General features: G+C 37.2%; 2 protein-coding genes and 1 long non-coding RNA gene across 3 annotated transcripts; 1 reads left to right on the top strand and 2 right to left on the bottom strand.

Annotated features, from left to right (window-relative positions):
• Positions 1-29: 29 nt before the first annotated feature.
• Positions 30-4,833, bottom strand: r3hdml (R3H domain containing-like). Its single transcript, XM_059333048.1, has 6 exons — positions 4,828-4,833; positions 3,757-4,077; positions 2,818-2,936; positions 2,576-2,678; positions 1,955-2,070; positions 30-1,384 (listed from the first exon to the last, which is right to left on the bottom strand). Exons 1-6 carry the CDS (start codon positions 4,831-4,833, stop codon positions 1,255-1,257), a joined length of 795 nt encoding a protein of 264 aa, XP_059189031.1. The 3' UTR covers positions 30-1,254.
• A 155-nt stretch (positions 4,834-4,988) lies between these two features.
• LOC131971433 (uncharacterized) lies at positions 4,989-7,638 on the bottom strand. Its single transcript, XR_009394381.1, has 3 exons — positions 7,592-7,638; positions 6,139-6,199; positions 4,989-5,059 (listed from the first exon to the last, which is right to left on the bottom strand). It is a non-coding gene; the product is annotated as an uncharacterized LOC131971433 (long non-coding RNA).
• Positions 7,639-17,492: 9,854 nt separating this feature from the next.
• Positions 17,493-22,012, top strand: fitm2 (fat storage inducing transmembrane protein 2). The gene is made up of 2 exons (XM_059332871.1): positions 17,493-17,687; positions 18,892-22,012. The coding sequence occupies exons 1-2, from the start codon at positions 17,515-17,517 to the stop codon at positions 19,499-19,501; spliced, it is 783 nt and encodes a 260-aa protein (XP_059188854.1). The 5' UTR covers positions 17,493-17,514; the 3' UTR covers positions 19,502-22,012.
• The last annotated feature ends 490 nt before the right edge of the window (positions 22,013-22,502 follow it).

Genomic DNA, 22,502 nt, shown 5'->3' with positions numbered 1-22,502 from the left:
GCTCTCCTGCCTTCCTACTTTATCTCCCACGGCCGTACAGTTTAAAGGATGTTATCCGCACTTGGGGTGTGAATATGCAAGCCTGAATCACCCCAAGGTTTCTTCTAATGGAGAAAATAGACCAGAATGCAGCAGTAGTGGGAGGGGCAGAGGCCAGATTCAGAATTTCTGAGTGAGGGAGGAAGATTAGAGGTGCTTCCTGCCTATTTTCAGTTGCTTTTTTTTACGTTTGAAAATCATGTTAATTCAAAATATTATTCACAATATTCTTACATACTTTAAAATGTGTCAGAAGGAAGGCTTTAAGTGTCTGTGGATACATTAACTGGTGATGACAACCTGAAAACTGATGCAATTTACCTTTGATAACCAGAACTGTAAAAAAGAAAAAGGAAAAAATAATCGTTACAGTGACAGAAGTGCTGAGCTCGGCTGCTCTTACAACTTTCAGTTTGTGAGGAATGTTGTTTGCTGGACAAAAATGGCTTTCATATCAAATAGTTTGCTGTTAGTGGCCACTCTGTGTGTGTGTTCCCCTTATATTTTGGGCCATAAAAGCTGCATTAGTCTCCTGTTTTATGGCACAAAAAGTCTCTGAGGGCTTAATGGAGAGATGTAATGAGGTGAGATGCAGGGCAGGAAATTTCCTGCAGCAGCAGTGAATAAACACAAAGTAGTGAACAGCAGATTATTTATAGGGATATACAGCGTCATCAGTTATTTATAACTTCATTATTGTTCAGCCAGGCAAACAGACAACCGTAAATTAAACGCATTCACTGCAGGAATGACTTGACAATTTTTTCACAAAGAACAACAACAACAACAACAAAAAAATTAAATCAGGTAAGAGGGGGGATCAAAAACACATCTAAGGTTACAGTAAATATAAACTATACAACAAAAGTGCTTCATTTTTGGTCAGAAACCAACAAATTCACCAATAACAGTGCAAAAACTTTAAAGATGTCTTCAAGAAGTATAAAGAATATTTCACTGGATGAAAGAAAATGTCTTTTGTTGTCAATATTATTTTGTTACTGACCAACAGCAATGAAAAAAATAATATTTATACGGACTATATTCTCTCAATTGTGTGTGAAACATTAATTCATTAAGATTCACTGTGAACATAGTTGTAAATGGACAGCTGCATCATTTTTTTATTTTATAATGCAGGCCCTGGTTGATTAAAACTTGTCTATGACTTTTATGTTCAATTAAAATACATTTTAAAAACACTATGTTGTGTTGTTATCTTGTGAGTCTTCTTGTTTTTATGTTTGGTGAACACTGGTTCCTCCAGCAGGATCCACCGTAGCTGGACGGACAGACGGAACAAGGCTTCCCGCTCTTATAGGGCGCTTCGCCCACCCAATTTCCCCTGAAACACAAATGAACATATAAGGCATGGTTGTATTTGGAACAATATAGCTATTAATGGACGACACTGTATATGCGCTACATTTTTGTTAACACATTCCATAAAACCAACAACATGTTTGTCAGTTTCTCAATACTTTTCCTACCCTAAACCAATAAGTGGTTCCTATTGAAGACAAATCTAGTTTTCGTGTTAGTTAGTGTCAGTCAAATTAATTTATGCTTAATGAAATTCACCAACTAGACTCAACTAGCACATATTGGGTATAACTCAAGCATAGGAGTACTGGTTGCACTGGACTTAATGGAAACCTAGAAAAGGCAGTGGGAGGTGGTTCGATGAAGCCCAGTGCAAACTTTTTGGGAACTCAGCAGGTTGATCTGGCGACATCATCATATTGCATCACAGTTTTTGGCCTTTATGAGTGAAGATGATGGGGAGCACTGAGCTAAATGATGAAATAAATCAGCTTTCTTAGATAAGAAGATAGTTACCACTCTCCCCGTTTCCAGTTTTTCCATCTTCTCATTGAACTCTAAGTAAATCAAACTCTTCCTTTGAGCTTCTTACTTTATAGAGTAGTTGCAGACCAGCAGTGTTGCCTCTCTCCATGTGCTCCCAAAAACATTCATGTTAGAACACTTCCTGACAGCACATCCCACTCTGTTGGTGCTTGCCCAAACCATCTGAGAACACAAAGCACATGTTAATGCTTATTTATATTCATTGAAACCATGCATATATATTTTTTTGTAAATATGAAGAATTCATTTCATATATGCATTGATGAAGATTTGATCATCATTTTTCAGAACTGTACAAAAACTTTAGTGGTGGGGTTCAGGGGTCTGAATATTTAATTGTATCTATAAAAAAAAACACAGCCATCTCTTAGCTTGTTAATATCTTCTTTTTTTTTCCTGATATATTATTGGGTAAACAAACACTGATGGTCTTCAATGTACAGTTTAATGATGAATGCATTTATAAATTAAAATGTTGATATCAATATAAATGTAACTGTTAGGGAGAGGGTTGATTTAGTCTTTATTATTCTAATGTGTCACAGTTACAGCATATAGAAGTAAAAAACAAGTTTAAGCATTTTTTGGGAACATGGAGTTTCCCTTTGAATGCACAAAATGAAAAAAACCCATCTCGACCAAACTAGAAAATCTTCCTGTACTGCACCTGAGTGTAGTGAGAGCACACCGATCCACTGCATCTGTTGGGGTAGGAGAAGTGATGCCTCTCCTCATACCAGGACCGGACCAGATCAGTGATGGACTGGTACCTGTCACATCCAACACACATTCAATCATTCGCATATATAAGAATAGTATGGTATGGCTCCATGTGTGTTACTTGTATCATTATACGTTTATTCAGTGTATGTCAAAACCATGGTGCATTGCTGATTATTTGTGCACTACCTTCCTGAAGTGATTGACAGGTTCTGGCCCATGTATCTCATGGCTTGTGTTGGTCCATGATCCCAGACGCATCGTGAAGCCCAAGAGTCAGCTGACTTAGCAAGTCCTTGATCCCAGAGCTGCAGAGCCATGAGAGGGAGAGCAAAAAGAGAGAGACAGGGGTTGATTATTTTATTCTGTTCTGCATAAACAACATAAACCTTTATATAGGATTTAGGAGGCCCATTAGCCGACGCAGAACATCGGTTACTCTTCCTGGGGTCCACACAAAACATAAAAACAACAAATAAGACAATAAGTCAACAACTAAATTATACTAAAACATACACCTACTTGCTCATTTTCATTCATTACTTAAAATGCTGTTGGGTAGAGAAAGAGAACCAGTGTTTAGGATTTAGTGGAGAGACATTTATTGGCAGACATGGAATATAAAATTAATAATATAATTAACATAATTATGTTTTTGATAGTGTATAATACCCTGAAACTAAGAACTGTTGTGTTTTCTTTAACTTAGAATGAACTCTCCAAATCTACATTTGGTCCTCTTCCACAGAGCCTGCCATGTTGCACAGACATGTTTCTGCAGTAGCCCTGAATGGGAAAAACAAACGCAGGCTCTATAGACGGCCTTTTGAGGTTCTGAGTTTACCTAAAGGTTACCATAGGTTCTTTATGATCTTGGGCTCGAACAGATTATATAATAATTGATTAGATAATTTATATTTTGTATTAATATTCTGAATCTGTAAAGTAAGTTAGAATAAATAAAGTGGAGTGAAAAGTGCAATATTTGCCTCCAAAATGTAATGTAGTAGAAGTCTTAAGTAAAATGGAAATACTCAAGTAAAGAACATGTATCTCAAAATTGTACTGAAGTAAATATACTTAAGTTATTTTCATTGGTCCCTGGTTTGATTGACAGTGTTTCCTCACCATGAACTCCATATTAGCTGCAGGGGGGAAGACCTGAGAGCGGACCCGGTTGTGGTAATCCAGCAGAGCGTTGATCTCTCTGGAAGAAACGGCTCGTTTATGTCTGCTGACAGCTCCAGGAAACATCCTGAAGCCTGACTCTGCTCTGGTCATGTTGATCGGCTCGGTGGAGCTCGGCAGCACAACAACAGCCGCAGCAGCAGCTCCAACGTGAGGCATCGTCCACAGGGTGGCAGCCAACAGGAGTTGAACACAAGCAGCACCCATCTCAGGCCTGTGGAGGAGGAGGAGGCTGCAGCTGCACCACCTCCCTGCACGACTCTGAGGAGGAGACAAGTTTACATCATGATCAGACTGACGGTGAAAGAAACGGGTGGAGAGAGTTTGATAATGACAAACAGTCTGCTGATTTCAGCTCATCTCAGATTGAACATATTAAAACAGGTGGATAATTAACTTGTTTCCTTAAAAATAAGAATGAAAAATATTGGAATAAGAATTAATTATATTTCTCCTGCTTACAAATAAGAAATGTCAGTCAATCAGACATAATTAAAGGGATTCATCTTTAAATATCTCTATCTATCTATCTATCTATCTATCTATCTATCTATCTATCTATCTATCTATCTATCTATCTATCTATCTATCTATCTATCTATCTATTGTCTGTCTATCTATCTATTGTCTGTCTATCTATTTTATTACAAACGATGATAACAAATTTTTTCAAACATTAACAACATAAAAATTATTTGAAGTTTTGCTGCAAACCTCTCTAAATAAATCAAAGAGTTTCAGGAATTTGTAAAAACAGATAAATGTAATTTTTTAAGTGAACAAACAAGTTTTATTAACACCAGATTAACTGAGGATTCAAAATGTGAATTACAGTAACTATTTTCGATTCCATTAAACAACATAATGACAAGAACTAAGCATACAGTCAAAAATGACCCAGAAAACAGTAATCAACATGTGGAATCAATCAATCAATCAATCAATCAATCAGTAAAGCTGTCATAAGCGGGAACATTTGTTACATAAAGAGAAAAAAGCAGAGTCTCACACCTTCATCAGTGGATCCTTTCACAGAGCAGAGAGACGAGGAGATCTTTACTTCAGCACGAGTCTTTGCAAACAAACCGGTTTCTCATGTGTGGCAGAGAGTTTAAACTGGGCGACACACAAAACCCTCCTTTTTCTTCTTCTTCTTCTTCTTCTTCTTCTTCTTCTTCTTCTTCTTCCTTCTTAAACTTAGAGTCCGTCTGTTTCTTTCTCTCCACTGGAGAGAAAATCACAACTACAGGAAATTGCCTTTCAGAAGAGAAGTCATGAAATATTTTACTGCTCGTTGTTTTGAGATTGAACAAGTTTGATTTGTTTTATAAAATAAATCTGTAACACTTTATTTTCATGCCCTCCTATTAATCACTTATTAAATACAGTCTGAGTGGGAATACAGGCAATGCAAAAGGTAGAGGTATGAAAATGTGCAAAATTGTCTGTTTATATACCTACATTTATTTAGAGATGCCTCACAGGAGGAGTTAAATTTGATGAAAAATCCATGAAAAAATAAAATTAGGAGGGTTTAAATACAGTGTTACTCAATGTATTTATCACAAATGGAATTTAGGACATGCTAATATTTGAATCCTTCATGCGAGAAGTTGAGGCGACCTAGTAGAGGTTAAAGTTGCCTTACACAAGATTTGGCTTGTCTCCTGACCTTCCTGGTGTTGTTCCAATAAAACGCAATAAAATGTTTAAATAAGCATCGCCTAGGGGAAGCACTGAGCAGAACCCTTTTTAAACAAAAAGGAGAGAAGTGGCTGCAAAGTCAGCGTTCATCTCCAGCTGCTGTTGGTTCCAGGAATGACCCCCAGATCGCCTGCCATGTGTAATATTCTCAAACAAGAGGCCGAGGACACTGCCAAGGTACACTGAACACACCACCAGCACCTGGCTCTGCAGCTACTGGGGTCAGAGCAATCACTGAGACCAGCGCTCAGACACAGGAGAACATCTGGAACATAAAATGAAGGCTTAAATTAAATCTGATGCTATTATGAAATTATTTTGGGGTACCCTTGTGTTATTGGCACCTTTTGGAAACCCACTGCAATCATTTATTCATGTTGTTTCCCTTAAATCATATGTTCCAAATGCCCACCCAAACATCTGCAGTGAGTGAGAGATAATTGGAAATGTCATCTAGTGTGAGAAATCCCAATTTATGAAAATCTCTGTGTGCAATGAGTGAAATAAACTCTTTGACTTTCCCAGTTCACATTTTCTGGACGAGGAACTTGATTCATGTTAGTTTAACACACTTACAAACGCCAAATACAAAACAAGCCAAGTTAAATGCTTACTCACATTGTTCACTGTCATCTTGTCACATTGTTGGTAGCCAGTCAAGATCGTAAAGTTGGTTCAGCTTGAAAGAAAAGTGATAAATAATACATTTAAGGAATAGCAGACATTATACCATGATTATTTAAAGAGCATGTGTAAAATGTATTGACATACTTAGTTTAACATGTGTTTATCCACTACACAAATGCAAATAAAAGTTTGCTCTATGCCAGAAAGATCCAAGTAAAATTGGAAAAAACTGATGTTACAGTTGAATATCTGCAAATTTAGTAACAACTGTTGCCTGTGAATGGCAAAAGTAGTGATGTATTTCATTTATTGTGCTATATCTTTAGCACTATTCACAGCAACACAAAACAGAAAATACAATAACATGCTGATAACTGATTTTCATCCGACATAAAAGGCACATCTGTACTTCGGTTTTGGACGTGTGTCCAACAATGTGTCAGTTTCCTAGTTACATGCAAATTGGCTTTACAAAATAAACATCAAACAGTTAACTTTAGGCAATGAAATCACTTAATTACGATTATGCTAAAACAACAGGGCTAGAAAGCAACTATTTCCCCATTTCATTCATCAAACTACCTCCAATAGGATAACTTTTAGCCACTGATGGGCTAAAAGGCCCCTACTGTAAAAAATCCTTAATGTATAACCAGAAACAGCAGCTATATCACGCAGGGGCGTCTCTAGGATTTTGACACATCCGGGGCTCAGCCCAGAAGAGTTAAGCAGATGCGCGTGCAGATCGTGTGCCGGAATTTTTTAGACATAGAGACATTCTCCACATAGCCTAAGAACACACAATTCACACTACACTTGCATTCAGAGACGAACGCTTGGTTAAGTACAGGGGTGCACTGCAAACCTGTCATATCATCGGTGAAAAAGGTGAAAACGATGCAATCCCATAACCACAGATCATCAAATGAATTACCCATTTTGAATTTAGTTTGCACCCATGTACTGACATAAGCTAGCTAGGTAACAACACATTGTTTTTCCATTTAACACATTAGCAGCCACAGTAAAAGAAGCAGGCTGTGCAGGATCCCTGTCTGCTAGCTAGCTGCTATCATGCATGAAAAAGAAAATAAACAAGATGGTTCGACGTTATAGCCTAACATTAACTTTAGCTACGTTCCCCTCTAGATTCATAGATTGTGTACCGAAAAATAATTAATCTTGGGCTTCTTCTAGAGTCTAGAAAAAGCCCAAGCTTAATTATTTTTAGGTACACAATTCTCACACACTACAATTGCATTTACAGACAGATGCTAATAATAAAAAAAAATTTTCCCCCATGTACTATCAACTAGCTGCTAGCTAACGTTAGCTACTTCCCTCTAGTAGTTCCAGCTGCAACACTTTTTTCGAAATTATACATTTTTACATAATTTCTATTTTTTTATTATTATAGTATTTATTATATTTCTATTCCCATTACCTCTTTGCTGAACACCTTTGGGGGATAAAACTTTTTGTGACATGATATCTTGTTACACTTCAGCTTAACAGCTTGCTGTAGTGGCTTTTTAAAAAATAAAATAATTAATTGTTACTCCAACCTGTCCCAAAACACTGTTTTATCGAAGCATCAACATAAGATAACCGTATTTTGAGGATGTGATTTAAAAAAAATATATATATTTTTTAATTATTTATTTATTTATTTTTTAAAATGAATATTCAGGGCTAATTAAAAACATTCGGGGCTGATATCGCGCTCGCCAGACTCCATTGTCTGTCATTTTTACATTGTTATAGATCGTACTTTTTGAAGTCAACAGACATAAAACAAAACTCACAGACCTGTCTCGGTTAGTCTCTCTACTGCTCAAACAATCATCAACTCTAGTTTGGTCAAAATAAACCCTTAATTCACGCCCTTGTGAGTTTTGTTTTGTTTCTGAGTGAAATGTGTTTTATGACACAGTAAAAATACAATGTTTGTCAGTGGAGTCTGGTGTACTTGATAATGTAACATAGCTGCTGTTTTCAGTTAAACAAAGCGGATTTTACTCTTTAACAATCATCTCTGTATGAGTATGTTATTATATTCCATTTACAGGTGGTTGCACCCATCTAATCAGGAAATAAATGTGTGTCACTATTACACATTACACAACTTTTTAACAATGACAAGCTTGAAATCCAGAAAATCAGCTTGAAAACGAATAAAATCTGATTGCATTTAGAGTCTGTTAGGTAGCCAGATAGCTGTCGGACGTTGGTCAGAACTGGCCGATGATTGGCCGGTCTGCATTCGACGGGCGGGACTTAGAACAGTTGAGCATTTATCAATGAGATGAAGGTGTATAGGCTTACAGGTAGGCAGGCACGGGCTTCAGGGTTCAGGTACAGGTAGATTAACAGTAAGGCACGAAGCAACACTGGCAGTCTGGCAGGAGTGAGTGGAAATGCGGATGATAATAAACTGCAGGGCTGATGGAGGAAGTGGGTGGGGCAGTCAGGTAATGGGACAGGTGGGAAATTCTGAGGGCATCTGGTGGATAGATGGAGAATGGTAATGCAGTAAGAATGTGGCTGGGGGGAGAGACAAAGAGGCAGATTATAGTATTATTTTTTATTTACCATGTTACAATATTACACTTTAATTTAGCACCCACTTATATACAAAGCGAGGAACATATGAGAGTTCATATACAACACGAGACTAGGTGCCACGGGTTAAAGTTTGAGTCCAATACGATGTAGGTACCGTCAGGCAGTGTACAAGGACAGTGTAAATATACAAAGAAGAGTTTTTTTTTTTTTTTAATTCATGAAAGAGCTGGGTCTTTAGTCTGTTCTTAAAGAGGTTGGTCTAACAATAAAGTTGTTTTGTATGCTACAAGTGTTGCTGAAGTTGTACTTCTTAAGACATTTGACCTCCTCCTTGCACCCTGGTTGTGCTGGATATATCCATGTGGCCACTACTAAAATTCAGCTGGTAGAGCAAGAGCTTTACAGTATAAAGGTTGATAGGTCAAATCCCACCTGCAGATGTTGTCTTTCCTTCTTGGCAACAAACCAGGATCTGTCTGTTTCATAAAGACACTCAGAGCTGATCAGAGGCTGAGTTCATGAAATCTTTTCAAACTGGATGAAAGTTCACATGCTTGGTTCTTCTTGTACGATAGAAAGAAAATGCAACTTTCCATTAACATGTGCAATTGATCTTATCCTAGCTAGAATATCTCAAACTTGCAGAGGAGTTTAAACCTGTCAGCTGCTGCTGATGACATTAAACTTATTCAAAGATCTTTGTACAGAAAGCAGAATAATTCTTCAATGAGTAAAAAGGTACCTGGAGGGGAAAAAAGCATTGCTCTGAGGGTTTTTTGTGTGTCACCTGATCACTCAGGTAAGCTCTCTGAAGTCAACCCTTCAAAGGTTTGCAGCAGACTTCCACACAGGCTCAGCGGTCTGTCAGACTTTATGACTCTGTGTCTAAAATGCACAGAGGGCTCCATCAAAGAGGCTGTGAGGGCCTTTGACATACAGAAGGTCAACAGCACTCAAGGATCACTAAAAACTCGGGGTCACATCTTGTTGTTGGTCTTTGAGCTTGACCGGTTTGCTTTTCCACTCGACGAAAGGATTGCCTCACTCTCTGCAACTGACCAGTCACATAAAGTGCTTCTTTATCTTTGTTTATATTTCTTCATCATTTTTATTATTAAGAGAATCAAAAGTATGCATTTTCCCCTTGTATTAAGATGTTTTAACAAGTTTCTTCAGCTTGATTTAGTCAAATAGTTTCCTTTAGAGTCATGCGTGAACCCTTTAACTTGCAGGATCAGAAACTTATATTTAGCAGTGGCCACATGCATGCCAGTTATGTCACATAGTTAATATTTCCATCATCGCACATCGAAGAGGGGAGAAATGTTAAGCTGCAATATACAACTGATTCATCAAAATGTTGAAGCTGTGCACACAGAATGACAGATGGAGGAGTGAGTGCAGTGTGTTTGAGTGAAGAGTAACTGCCCTCGTGGATTAAACATCTCTGCTGAATCATATGAAGATCTAAAGGAGAGGAAAAGGTCAAGTGGTACAGCCAGAAAGTAAATTTACTCAGTGAGTTAGCTATTTCTCACTGACACAGAAACAAAATGTGAAATATTCCATACAGAAATCACCACTCTGACACTTTCAACTATAACCACTAATCTCAGCTGAGAAGGAGAAGGACAGTGGTTTGGGTCAGTTTTGCAGGTATGAATAAAAGTATGGAAGACATAATGGTGCAAAGTTGAGGGATCACTGAATTATCCTGAAGGGGACATGAATATTGAAACCAACTTTCATGGTATTATGATATGGTATAATTTCACCTACTAGTTGCTGTTGTAGTTGGAACTTTTCACCCAAATCTACAACCACAAGCCTTGTGGTGCCATCTCTAGACTGCCAACCAAAGTCAAAGTGCAAAACCTACAAAATCAGTAAAAATATGAGTTATGCACAGTTTTGGGCTTGTTTGAAGATTTTTGAAAGTTTGGTGGTTAGGATTGATTTGGATAAAAAATTATACTATGGCTAAACACCAATTTGTTAGGACAGCAAACACATTTTGGAGCCATTGTCTATTGCTCAAATTATTTTGTAATTACTGCACTTTGCCTTTGTACGGAAGTAGTACAGTCTGTTTGGTTCATGATAGCTAAATACCACTTTTTCATGTCCGATTCCAATACTAGTACTGCAAAGAATATCTGTCAACACTGATACCAATCTAATACTTATTTCATCACTCAAATAACTAAGCTTCGAATAATACATTTGTACTGATGTAGAAATTATTCAATACTGCTGCAAAACTTTTTCACACAGCTGCTAATCTGTGTTACTTGTGACTCGTCTCTGTTTTCGACATGTTGCTTAAAACCCAGTTAAGTATGTACGCGATAGTTTGTACTGATTAGATAGTATTGATTTTGGCCAGTATGGGACTGATACAGTCTATCCTGAGGTTGGACCATGTGTTTCTGGGTAATTATTGTAAGGTGTCGTCACAGTGTTGTAGAAAAGTTTCCATTTATATTGCTGAGTCAAAGCTATAGTGGGTGAAAGAACTAATAATATAATTCACAGCTTTTCTTTTTATTAAACACTATCAAGGGAATTGCAATAATCTTATAGGAACAGTGTGTAAGAGTTAGGTGTATTTTTTGGCAAAAAATAAATATAAGATATAAACTTGTGTTTTCATTAATGTGTAGGGCTCACAGCTACTCCAGAAGATTCATTTGGATTAAAGACTGAATGCAGTGATTATTATTGTCAACAAATTCTCTCCATGCTTCAAGATGGAGGTCGTTCTTTGTCCCCCTCCAAACAAAGACAAACGACCCCACCCCCACAGGTATCTGGAGATACCTAAAGGCGTCTCATTGGCTGATACCAACAGGAAATACAACTTCCAGGTGGAGACACAAAAGTGTCCTGCAGCCACCCCTTCTCTCTCTCTTCTCTTCTCAACTCCCTGAGGAACAGCATCCCTGCTGTCCTGGTCTGATCTTCCAGGAGGAAGATCAGACATCTTCCCTCTGTCTCCAGCTCTAAGAGGCCCCAAACCAAGTGGGCCCACCACGACGCTTCTAAGTTTCCTGCCTGTGATCTATACTGGACATAATCACAGAGACCCTCACCAAGCTTCTGGAGCCAACAGCAACCAACGCTACAACCACCAGAACCCAACCAGGAACCAGATTCTTCCTCAAAAGGAGTGCTGTTTTCCCCTTTCAACTCTGGACACTGTGGTATAGTACTGGGCAGTTAGTAAGCAAGAACAAGTGTGTTAAGCTTTAATCAATGGTGTTGATCTGTTGTGTGTTTAAGTATATTTGTTGGGATATTTTGTGTAGCTAGATCACTTGAAGTTGTATGATTAATGTTGCTCTACATATCTCAAGTTGTACATGTAAATTAACTATAACTCATTTGATTTACTCACACACTAATCCACATGAAATATACTTTAATTTGGCTTCCTACAACACATAGACCTTCAAGACCGCATGGTCTATTGTTCTTCAAGAACAAAAGGGCTTCCGCCATTTTGATTTATTTAAATGACCGCCTTTCGGCAGCCATTTTGTTACACATTCTTTCACCCACATTTCCACTGTAAATAGTCTTTTAGATTAGTTATTGTGTGTTCTGTTTGCTTTGCTTTATTTAGAATAAATATGTTTTTGGATTAATATGCTTCTCCCTTTAATGTTGCACATGAATGAATGATTTGCTAACCTCTGCTATGGAAAAGAACTCAAAATTCCTTCAACCGTTCTAAATATTAATAAGGTAATTCGATTATAATTATATTCATAATTAATAATCAATGTTCCAAATTGATAATTTGTTAACTTCATGAGACTGATTAACTATGATTTGCTATCTTTTCCTATTCCTAAGTGAATAGGTGGTGCCCCTCGAGTAACTTTAATTCATTTAAAGTATTAAATATTAATTTAGTCAATTTCCGATAGCAAAATTGACCTAAATTAGCTTTTTACCTCTAAATATTTTGGTACCCCTGCTGGAGGCAATGTGTATCTGAACCAGTTACCCCTACAAATGTATAATCACCTGAGGCTAATAATTGTTGCAATTTTGTAAGCTTAAAATGGGGGGAACAGGTCCTCTTCCATGAAATCCTCCATTTTTCTACAGTAGCATATGGACAAACCAACCATTTTTAAATTACTTAAAAGCCATTGTAGGTTCTCTGACATGCTTGAAAAGGGAGGGGTATTCAGTTGGTTGAGTAGGTATATTATATCCTACACACTGGTCCTTTTACTTCGTATTCTAACCTATCCAACATGAAGCAGTTTGCAGGTTGTAACAGTGGATATTTGTGCAGGAATGAGTCTGTAAATCTACGCAGAGAAAACCTCTGCAGGACGATCTGAAATGGGTCAGATCTGGAACAGGTTCTCCCAGAGACCCTCCCTCACCCTCTGCAGCATGACATCATCCGTCTGGTTCGAGATGCTGCAGGGTGCTTGCATACAAAAGCTCACTGTGACCTTGTCGTGTCTGAAAGGTGAAGAGGAGAACTCAGTGGCCTCCTGTATTTACCCAAGAGAGGGACCGTAAAACAAATCTTGTACCAAGTGTATTTGAGGTCCTTGAGCCGCAGCTCTTTTAGGTGTCAGTCAGGCCTTTCAGCTGTCTGAGTAACTGCACAGCAGCTGGTGCTTCTCACAGAGAGTCCCACAAAACTCCAGGGCTGTTCCTGAAGTTTCTAGAGGTGCTTTGTGTTAAATAATCTATAAGAATCGCGTCAGCTGTGAGTAAAACTAAATGCTTTTCTGCACAAAAAGACTTGCCCCAGACACATGAAGAAGATTCATGCTTAAATAAATGAAAATATAAAAGGGAATTACCATCCATCTCTGCAGTTCCTCTCAGATTTACAGAGCGTTGTTGTTTTGCTTTTCCAGCAACTCCAGCCACTGTTCTGATTCACTGCCACTGCTCTTCTTGATGCTCTACAGTAGCAACATGCAGCTGTTTTCACTGTAATAAACTGACACTACCTGTACTTGCACGTTATCTGCTCAGCACCACACGGCAGCCAGACAAAGTTAGCAACTAGTTGGAGATGACAGAACTGAGCTAACAGAAGATTGAATATTCATCATGTGGTCAGAAACACAACTTCAAACGAATGTTAATGTAGCTCTGTGTCTTCTAGAGGTGCATGTAGGCAACAAGTTTAGCATAACAACATTCAGTTTATTCTCATAAATGGTTCATATGCAGCATGGTTTGTAGGATATGCTACAAAATATTATTTGTAGGATATTGTATTGTTGTTTGGTTTCAGCACCAAAATACCTTGGTGATTGTAAGGAAAAAATAACAGGGTTTGGGTAAAAACTACTACAGTACTTCTGTATACCTCATGAACATGTTGGTGATGTAAAACATGACAAGTAACGTAACTTATCTATCTAATGAAGTTTCCAACAGGACACAAACACCAGTCTCTTGGATGAAAGTCCTGTATATGTTTGACACAACCACTAAGCCCCCACCCTATAGTGGTTAACTGCATCACCAGATTAAATTTCTTTGGTTTGCCACAAATTCCAGTATTACTATTCATAGGACTATCTGTTCCATGTGTTACTTTTCATTGTAATAAATATGACTGTTGATGAGAACAGTTTGCAATGGTAAATTTGAAGGTTGTTGCACTGCCGTTAATGTAAAAAAAAAATATGAAAAAATGCAGGTTTAGAATATGGTTATGTCAAAATGTATTGATTAAATTATGTTTCCTTATTATTTCCAAGAAGTAATTCTCTGAGACGTTCATATACAGTCATGGAAGACATTATTAGACCACCCTTGTTTTTTCTTGTTCATTTTAATTCCTACAACTAAAGGTTCATTTGTTTGGACAAATATAATGATAACAACAAAAATAGATCATAAGAGTTTAATTGAAGAGATGATATCTAGCCATTTTCCATGGTTTCTTTGATAATGTTTTTGGTTATTATCATGAAAACCATGTAAAATGGCTATCTTGATATATTTTGTAACAGAAATAATCAAATGTTCAAACCACTACTAGACCCTTTCTCTGCAGGTGGACAGTGAAACTAAACACACAGCTTTTCCTCCTGAGTGTTGAGATAATCTCAGAGCTCGGTTGAAGGAGTTTCTTTTAATAATTCACAGCAACATTTTCCACTATGCGCAGCAAAGCCTTGGCCTTTTGATCAGCCAGCCGAGATGTCTGCAGGAGAGTTTCTAACGTTTCATCCCATTTCTCATATTTGCTTGAAATTTTCATCCCCAAAGAGGGTCCCTTCAGTGTTTGCTTTTAGCATGTTCACATCGGGGACATCTGCAGTCTGGCAGCCATGGAGGCAAATTGTGAATTTTCTGTGTTTTAGTATGCATGAAATGTTTCGTCTCATATTCAAACTTTTTTTAATCTAACCACAGAAATCCTTTTAAATCAATTTCTTCAGTGATATGTCTGAAATGTAATATGCAGCCATTTAATTCAGAGGCATTTATTCGTATCCTGCCAGAGTTTGTAGTCTGGCATTGGCGCTCGAAGAACAATCAGCCAAACACCAGGCGTGCCTGGAAAATGTCATTTTGAGGAAAGGCTTGTTTGCCAAGTCAGAGTGCATCAAGGACAAACTTTGTCCTGCATTCAGATGCTATGAAGGAAAACGTTTATTTTTCCTCCAATACAATCGTAATGACTCAGCAAGTTTGCCATCCTCAGCACCAGTCAAGGAATCTGTTTGCATACAGCCAGTCAACATTAATGCATCTTATTTATCTTTAATACTTTATTTAATTCTTTATTAAGAGAGGAACCACACACAAGAGTATTATTTCACAACAACAAAATGTATACAACAGACAAGCGTCATTTAACGGCTTGAGCATAGTAAGAAATTAGAAATTACTGAAATGACAGTTGCTCTCATACCCTGGAATACATAAATACAGCAATTATAATATATAATAACAGGAATATATAGAGACATGGACATATTGTGTCTTAAAAAAATAAAATAAGAAATAGGTATGCAATGTACATTATGTAAAATATATAACAACCAAAACAACAATATATTTAAAAATGGATATAAAAATATTTAAAATATGTAGGCCTATATTACAATATAGAGCAACAGTGTAAACAATAATAATATTAAAGGACACTGATAGTGAGTTAAAGCTTTAACGATGCATCACCCTTCTGTTGGTTAAAGAGGACAATCTCATTTTTTTATTTATGATTGCAATGATGAGTCAAGGAAAAAGCACAGAGCACAAAGGAGTATGCATATATACAATATCACCAAACACATAATTATAGATTGAACAAACATGAACTATTCGGATATGTAAAGATCCTATTTTGACTTTTAGTTTGTCTTCATGGGTCTTAAAGGGGAGTCTGTTGTTCAGACAGATCCTCAAATATTTGCAGCATTGAAACATTTCTATGTGTTTACATTGTGTCTGTGACTGTGGCTTCAGTGCATTTTGGTGGCCTCTTGTATTGAGGTCAGCTTGTGCCATAAAACCCGACCCCCTGTGACCCCCTGACTTACCCACATGCCACACTACAAGGCTCCGTCTGAGCAAACATGACCCAGAGCAAGAAAGGAGACTCTGAGTGTCTCATACTTTAAAATATTTCAAACCAAATATTTTGTACTTTTGAAGCCAAAATGAAGCAGGCAATAAAAAATGAATTAGATGTGATTTCTGTTGGGAGCATGGAAACCTGATGCATAAATCCTTCCACATTTTGTACTAATCCCTTCTAATTAAGGATGATTATTGTATAATGCTGCCTAAAAGTGGCTGTAGAATGAAATAAAATCACTGCCAAGATAATAAAAACATTAAATGTGGCTTTGATATTTAAGTTAAATGACAGTAAAGTAAATATATGACATGTTGCAATGGCAGTATATTTATCATTGACAAGGTGTATTTATTTATTCTATTTTATTTTATTTTATTTTATTTGTAGTGAAATGTCAATGTACAATTTTGATGTACCTGTTCTATACTTGTATACTTGTACTTGTACTGTTCTATTTATGATACTTCATACTTCACAGTGACTACATTTTGGAAGCAAATATTGTAAAAATTAATAGAAAATATCAACTGAAGAACTATGTATGTGTATTATTACAAGGTAAGCTACCCAGTAGAAAATAAAGTAAAAGTAAACATAACACATTAAAGTGACAAACACATGAATGGATCGATAATTATAATCCACAAACATAATACTGTATATTATTTGGAAACGGAAACAACAATAATAATGAAGACATTATTATTATTATTATTATTATTATATATAATTATATATATATATATATATATATAATATATATATAATTATTATTATATAATAATAATAATAATTAATAATAATAATAATTATTATAATAATAATAATAATAAAGAAACATTTTGCATTAAGGATTTTTATTTGTAAAACAGAACTTCAGAAAAATATCTGGGTACCACCATAGTGTACATATATAATTATATATCTATCGAAATATAATGAATGTTTAGCAACAAAACAACTTTTTAATATGTGTTTTGTATATATATATATATATATATGTGTGTATATATATATATGTGTGTGTGTGTGTGTGTGTGTGTGGTTTTGTACACCGTTCTGTATGTACAGTAGGTGGCGGTATGCACCTGAATTTAAGGGCTCGCCGTCTGCCGTTGAAAAATGAGAGAAGAAGAACACCCGGCCAAGAAGCCTCATTGGCTGAGCCGCAGTGACGTCAGAGCGTCTCCTTCACCGGCTCGTTCAGTGGAACCAACATGGCGGCGGTAGATGTCATTGTGGTTAACTTGGTGAATCTCTGGAAGATACCAGCCGTCCGACATAACTTCCACTGGATATTTTTACTAATTTCTCTCGTTGGATCAGTTCTGAAAGAGCTGGAGTTCGTCCCGCAGACTTATTTCAGCAGCAGCAGAAACGCCCTGAATGTGTGAGTAAAGCTGTTGTGTTGTTTTGGTGAGCTGAGGGTTTGGTGAGCTGAGAGTTAACTAGGGTGGGCTAACAAAAATATTAAGCTGACTGTTAGTGACCTGCTGGTGACAGAAAGGTGAAAGTACCCTTAAAGCTTGTTTCGGTTTCTGTATTGTGTCGTAATCAATCATGTTATCAGCGTTGAATGTAGGTCAAATGTAAACTGTGGCTTCGTAGCTGAGTGCTATACTGATGAATGCCTCCTTTATCGGACCAAATTGTCGTTGAAACCGTTGAAAACAAAACAAAGGAGAGTAAATACTTATCTACCTACCTAATCCCAGCGACGAAAGAAATATAAAGGCACTGTTGATCTTTTATACACTGCAGAGTTTAGTTCATTCTCCCTGTTATTATGTGGGGATTCTAAGTGAGATTATTAAACTTTTGACAGTAGAAATGAAACTCTTTTGTAAATCCTTACCATTACTAAAGAAAATAGGCAAATTCATATGCATTAACTTCCCCCTCTCTCTCAATCCAATGCACTGACAGGTTTTGCTGCTACAGCTTTTTTTGACCTGGTATGACCAGTAGTTTCTAGTTGTTGTTGGGGTTTTTTGCCATAGGCAGAACAAAATTACAATAATAAATATACCCAAAATAAAATTGCAGAGAAGCTGTTGCTGGCAATTAAGGTCTAAGATCTCCAAAAATGCTCATTATATATGTATAAAAAGATAACCAGGCAAGTAAAAAAATTTGATTTTAGGACAAACATGGATGTAATGTAGTAAGTGTATGTGCAGAATGAGAGATAATGTATGTATAATATATAGTGCATGTAGATTAGTGATACAAGAACATATTTGTACATTTGTGTTACAATATGCCAATATAATGATACTGATACTGCATTTATTCTCAAAAACACATGCAATGATTTGTGGCACACACAGACATACTTAAAGTCCCCTTTTGCAGATTTTAGGTGTATGGTGGTGTGTTCTTTATACTACCACAGTTTTCCTAAAATTAGAAATGATAAAATCACAGTATTTCATCCTACTTACAGTATCACAATGTACAATTGGTCATAACCCCTGAATCATGACACGTATCGTATTGCCAGATTCTTGCCAATACACAATACATCCCTTTTACGTGCTATTAATGAATGCAATTAGCCAAGTGATCATTTGAATGCTCCATTCCTCTTGCAGGTATTTTGTCAAAGTGTCCTGGGGATGGACGTTGCTGCTGCTGACTCCCTTCGTCCTCCTGTCCAACTCCGCCTTCAGCCGGAGCGTGTCCTTCCTCGGCCAGCGGCTGCTCTCTCTGGCGGTGGCTACGGTTGTCTGGTACGTCTGCACCGAGACCTTCTTCTACATCGAGGATGCGACCGGCTCATGTTTTGAAACTAACACCATGGAAGTCATCAACAAGGAGTTCACATCCAAAGCCAGCTGCAGGCGGGCCGGCTTCCACTGGCACGGCTATGACATCTCGGGACACTCCTTCATCCTGGCCTACTCGGCTCTCTTCATCATGGAGGAAACTGCTCCGATGGCGTCCTTGAAGATAAACAGTCTCTCTGCTCTGCCCAGAATGGTCCTCAACCTGCTGTATGTGGCCTTGAATCTCATTGTGTTCATTTGGGTGTGGATGTTTGCCTGCACCTCTCTTTACTTCCATGACCTGTCCCACAAGTTGTTAGGGACCATATGTGGCCTGTCAGGGTGGTATCTGACATACCGAGTTTGGTATTTAAACCCTTGGTCACCAGGACTCCCCCCTCAGCTCCATCCGAAAGAACAAAAGCAACACGCCTAAGCTGCAGTCAACCTTTCCTGTATAACATTGTCGCTAATGTTGCAGCCATCCTCCAAACAACACTATGATTATCTGTCTCTGGGTCCAAGCTGGCCGTTCTATTTTAAGCTGTTTTAAGTTATTCCCTCCTCTCAGAAAGGTCGATTTGTACAGGATGCTGTTTGGCAGCTGCTGTTCCCAAAATGACTCCTGGTAATCTGAGATAAAAGCAAGACGCTGCTCGGCTTCAGACTCTAAGGCTGGCATGCTACACCGTCATTTGTCCCGCAATTAGTTGCCTTATAATGTTTTACTCTTGGAGGAGTAATCACAGTTTTTAGATGCCTGAGTGGGAACACTTGAGAATGTTTACAGCTCCAGTTGTATAGCACTGATGACATGTGTTTTTGCAGACTAATGTAAAGAAGGTTTACATTGTTTTTATAGGGAACCACCTTCAGAACAAAGTCAGATCAGAAACTACAGTGGGCAGAAATGATTTACTGATTTAACTGTCCATTTTTTTTAATCACATGGTTTTGGGTCAGTGTGACTGTGTTTCTACACTACAGTATCTGTTTGCTCAGAGGATGTAGAGCTTGAAAAGTAGGTAAAGAGATCATTTTAATCTTTCATCAACCTTAGAATGCAGTTGTAAGAATATTAGTTTTATTGATTTAAGGTAATTTAATTATTATTTAATATCTTTATTTTAAGTTGTGAAAAATGTTCATCTTAATTTCCTAATGCCCGATGGTCACAAGTTTCAATGTGCTTTTTGTGCAGGCAATAGTTTGAAACTATGCCTGCACAAAACATCACAGCTTTCAGTGCAGCAAAAATGATTGATTTTAAATTTTAATCAAATTGTGACCCTCTTATTACGATATTTGCAATATCCAAAATCGACCATATGTCATATCACAATATCGATGCATTGCACAGTCCTGTGTTTAAGCTGTAATTATTTTTATTTTCAACAACAACAACAACATGAAAAGACCAAAATAACCTCTAAGTATTCTTATATAAGCCTGATATAGCTTATTCCTTTGTGCCATCAAGCTCTGTTGTTTTCCAAAAACAATTAAAAACACCCTCATGATGAACATCTGCACTGACGTTAATTTTTGCTCCCTCATACGTCATTCTGCTGCCATAAATACTCCAACACCAAATCTTTGTTAATCTACGTCTGAAAATATATAAATAGGCTCCAAATGTTATTCCCATATGAGTACCAGAGATTTATGTTCTCAGTAGGAACCAATAGGCTTTAGGCCAGCTGCCACAGACAGGGAAGGAAAGTTGCTAAGTGTTTAAAATATTTGGTTTTGGTCTTTTAATGAGATTTTTAATGGGACAATAAGGTAATGGGGACTTGATTATAGCAGTATTTTTAACTGAATGTGTGCATTTTATGACGTGTCAAAAAAAACAATCAACGCTAAAATAAAAACCAGGAGTTGTGTATTCCATTTTCATAATTTATTTGTCATTGATGGCAACTGAATAAATTAAGGCTTATGAACAAACATCATAAAAAGCACCATAAATAAATGCATATATAGAAATATAAAAAATAAAAAGTAAAAAATAAAAAAATACTATAGTGAAATATAATGGCCACAAATCACAACGAGGATTTTCTCGACTTGAACTCTTTGCGTGTGTTTCAAAGAAGTACAGATCCAAACCCCTCAGGTAGCATGATTTCAGTCAGAAGAAGCAGAAGTGGAGTCGCAACAGGTGTGTAATCAAAAAGCGTACACAATGATTGGCTGGTTATGAAGTTTCTTGACGTTTTTCTCCCCTTCTGCAGTGGCATGTGCTGTTTGTCAATTAACGAAGTAAGTGAATGTCTGAGGATCAAAAAAGTAAACATAAATAATAATTTTACGATTAAATTGCAACAGGAAATCTACTTTACACTTGTGTCCTCTTGCTTTAAAAATGCTGATACATATTTTTAAATCTTCTCTTCTTGTACCATTTATATCACTGCTGCTCATGCAAGAACAGTTTGAAAACCAAATCCCGTTTCCTTTCTCAAATGTCTTTTTCTTCCCAAACAGTTAAATCTATATGGCTATACTGCACTCTCCATATCAAACATGAACCTGATCAAATGAACTACCGCTTCTACTATCATTAAAATCAGATTTGTTATTATTAGATGTGACACAGCAAGGAGATGCTGCAGTTAAAGGAGCATTGATTGTTTGTCTTTGGTTTTCTGCCACAGCTGCAGCTAATCACCACCTGCAGGGACGGGCTTCTGTAGCAGGAGAAAACGGAGCATCCTAACTAGAAGAAGAAAAAAAAATAGCTTCATTATTAAAGGCCTGGGCTGTACTGTGAGTCCTTACTGCAAGAAATGTCTGTATAACCAGCCATGAAACCAAAAGCAGCTTACAGCCAGAACCTCACGTAATGAGTTAAACCTAAAGAGGCGCACGCTTCAGGAGCAGAATTATAATATGTTAAACCCTGGAGGCCTGACTCAGAAAAAAAAAAAAGCAGAACGGCTTCCATTAAGGGTGAACAGAGTGGAGCGACAAAAGTACACTGCATTAACAAACAAGACAGCTGGCAAGGCTTTTTCTTTTTCCTCGTCATACTCCTTTAAAAAGCTCTCAAATGAGTCAGCTTTTCCTCCCCTGTTCCCCTCATGTAACCTTTGAGCTCTTTAACAATTCAGCAAATAAATGAGACAATGTATTAATTAAAAATATCTATCTGTAAAAACAATCTTGCATCTGTCAGGAGGATTCAGCGACAAACAAACAGCAGTAGTTTATTCTCTTTGCTCAGTATTGCTGAGGGACCGTCTCCAACACACTGTACTGTGCAGGTGCTTCAAAGGTTACAATTAGCAAGAGAGCATTTAGAAATCTCATGGTTTCTATGGTGGTAGTGATTATAAATTCTGCCTCTGGGCAGTGTCCATCCATCACGAAAACGCTTACACAATAAGAAAGAACCCATGCAATGAAATGTACATCCTAAACCTAATGCAACA

Source organism: Centropristis striata, chromosome 5, assembly GCF_030273125.1.
Source record: "Centropristis striata isolate RG_2023a ecotype Rhode Island chromosome 5, C.striata_1.0, whole genome shotgun sequence".
NCBI classification, from domain to species: domain Eukaryota; kingdom Metazoa; phylum Chordata; class Actinopteri; order Perciformes; family Serranidae; genus Centropristis; species Centropristis striata.
The sequence above is the reverse complement of the archived record's forward strand: the minus strand, read 5'-3'. Positions and strand labels throughout refer to the sequence as shown.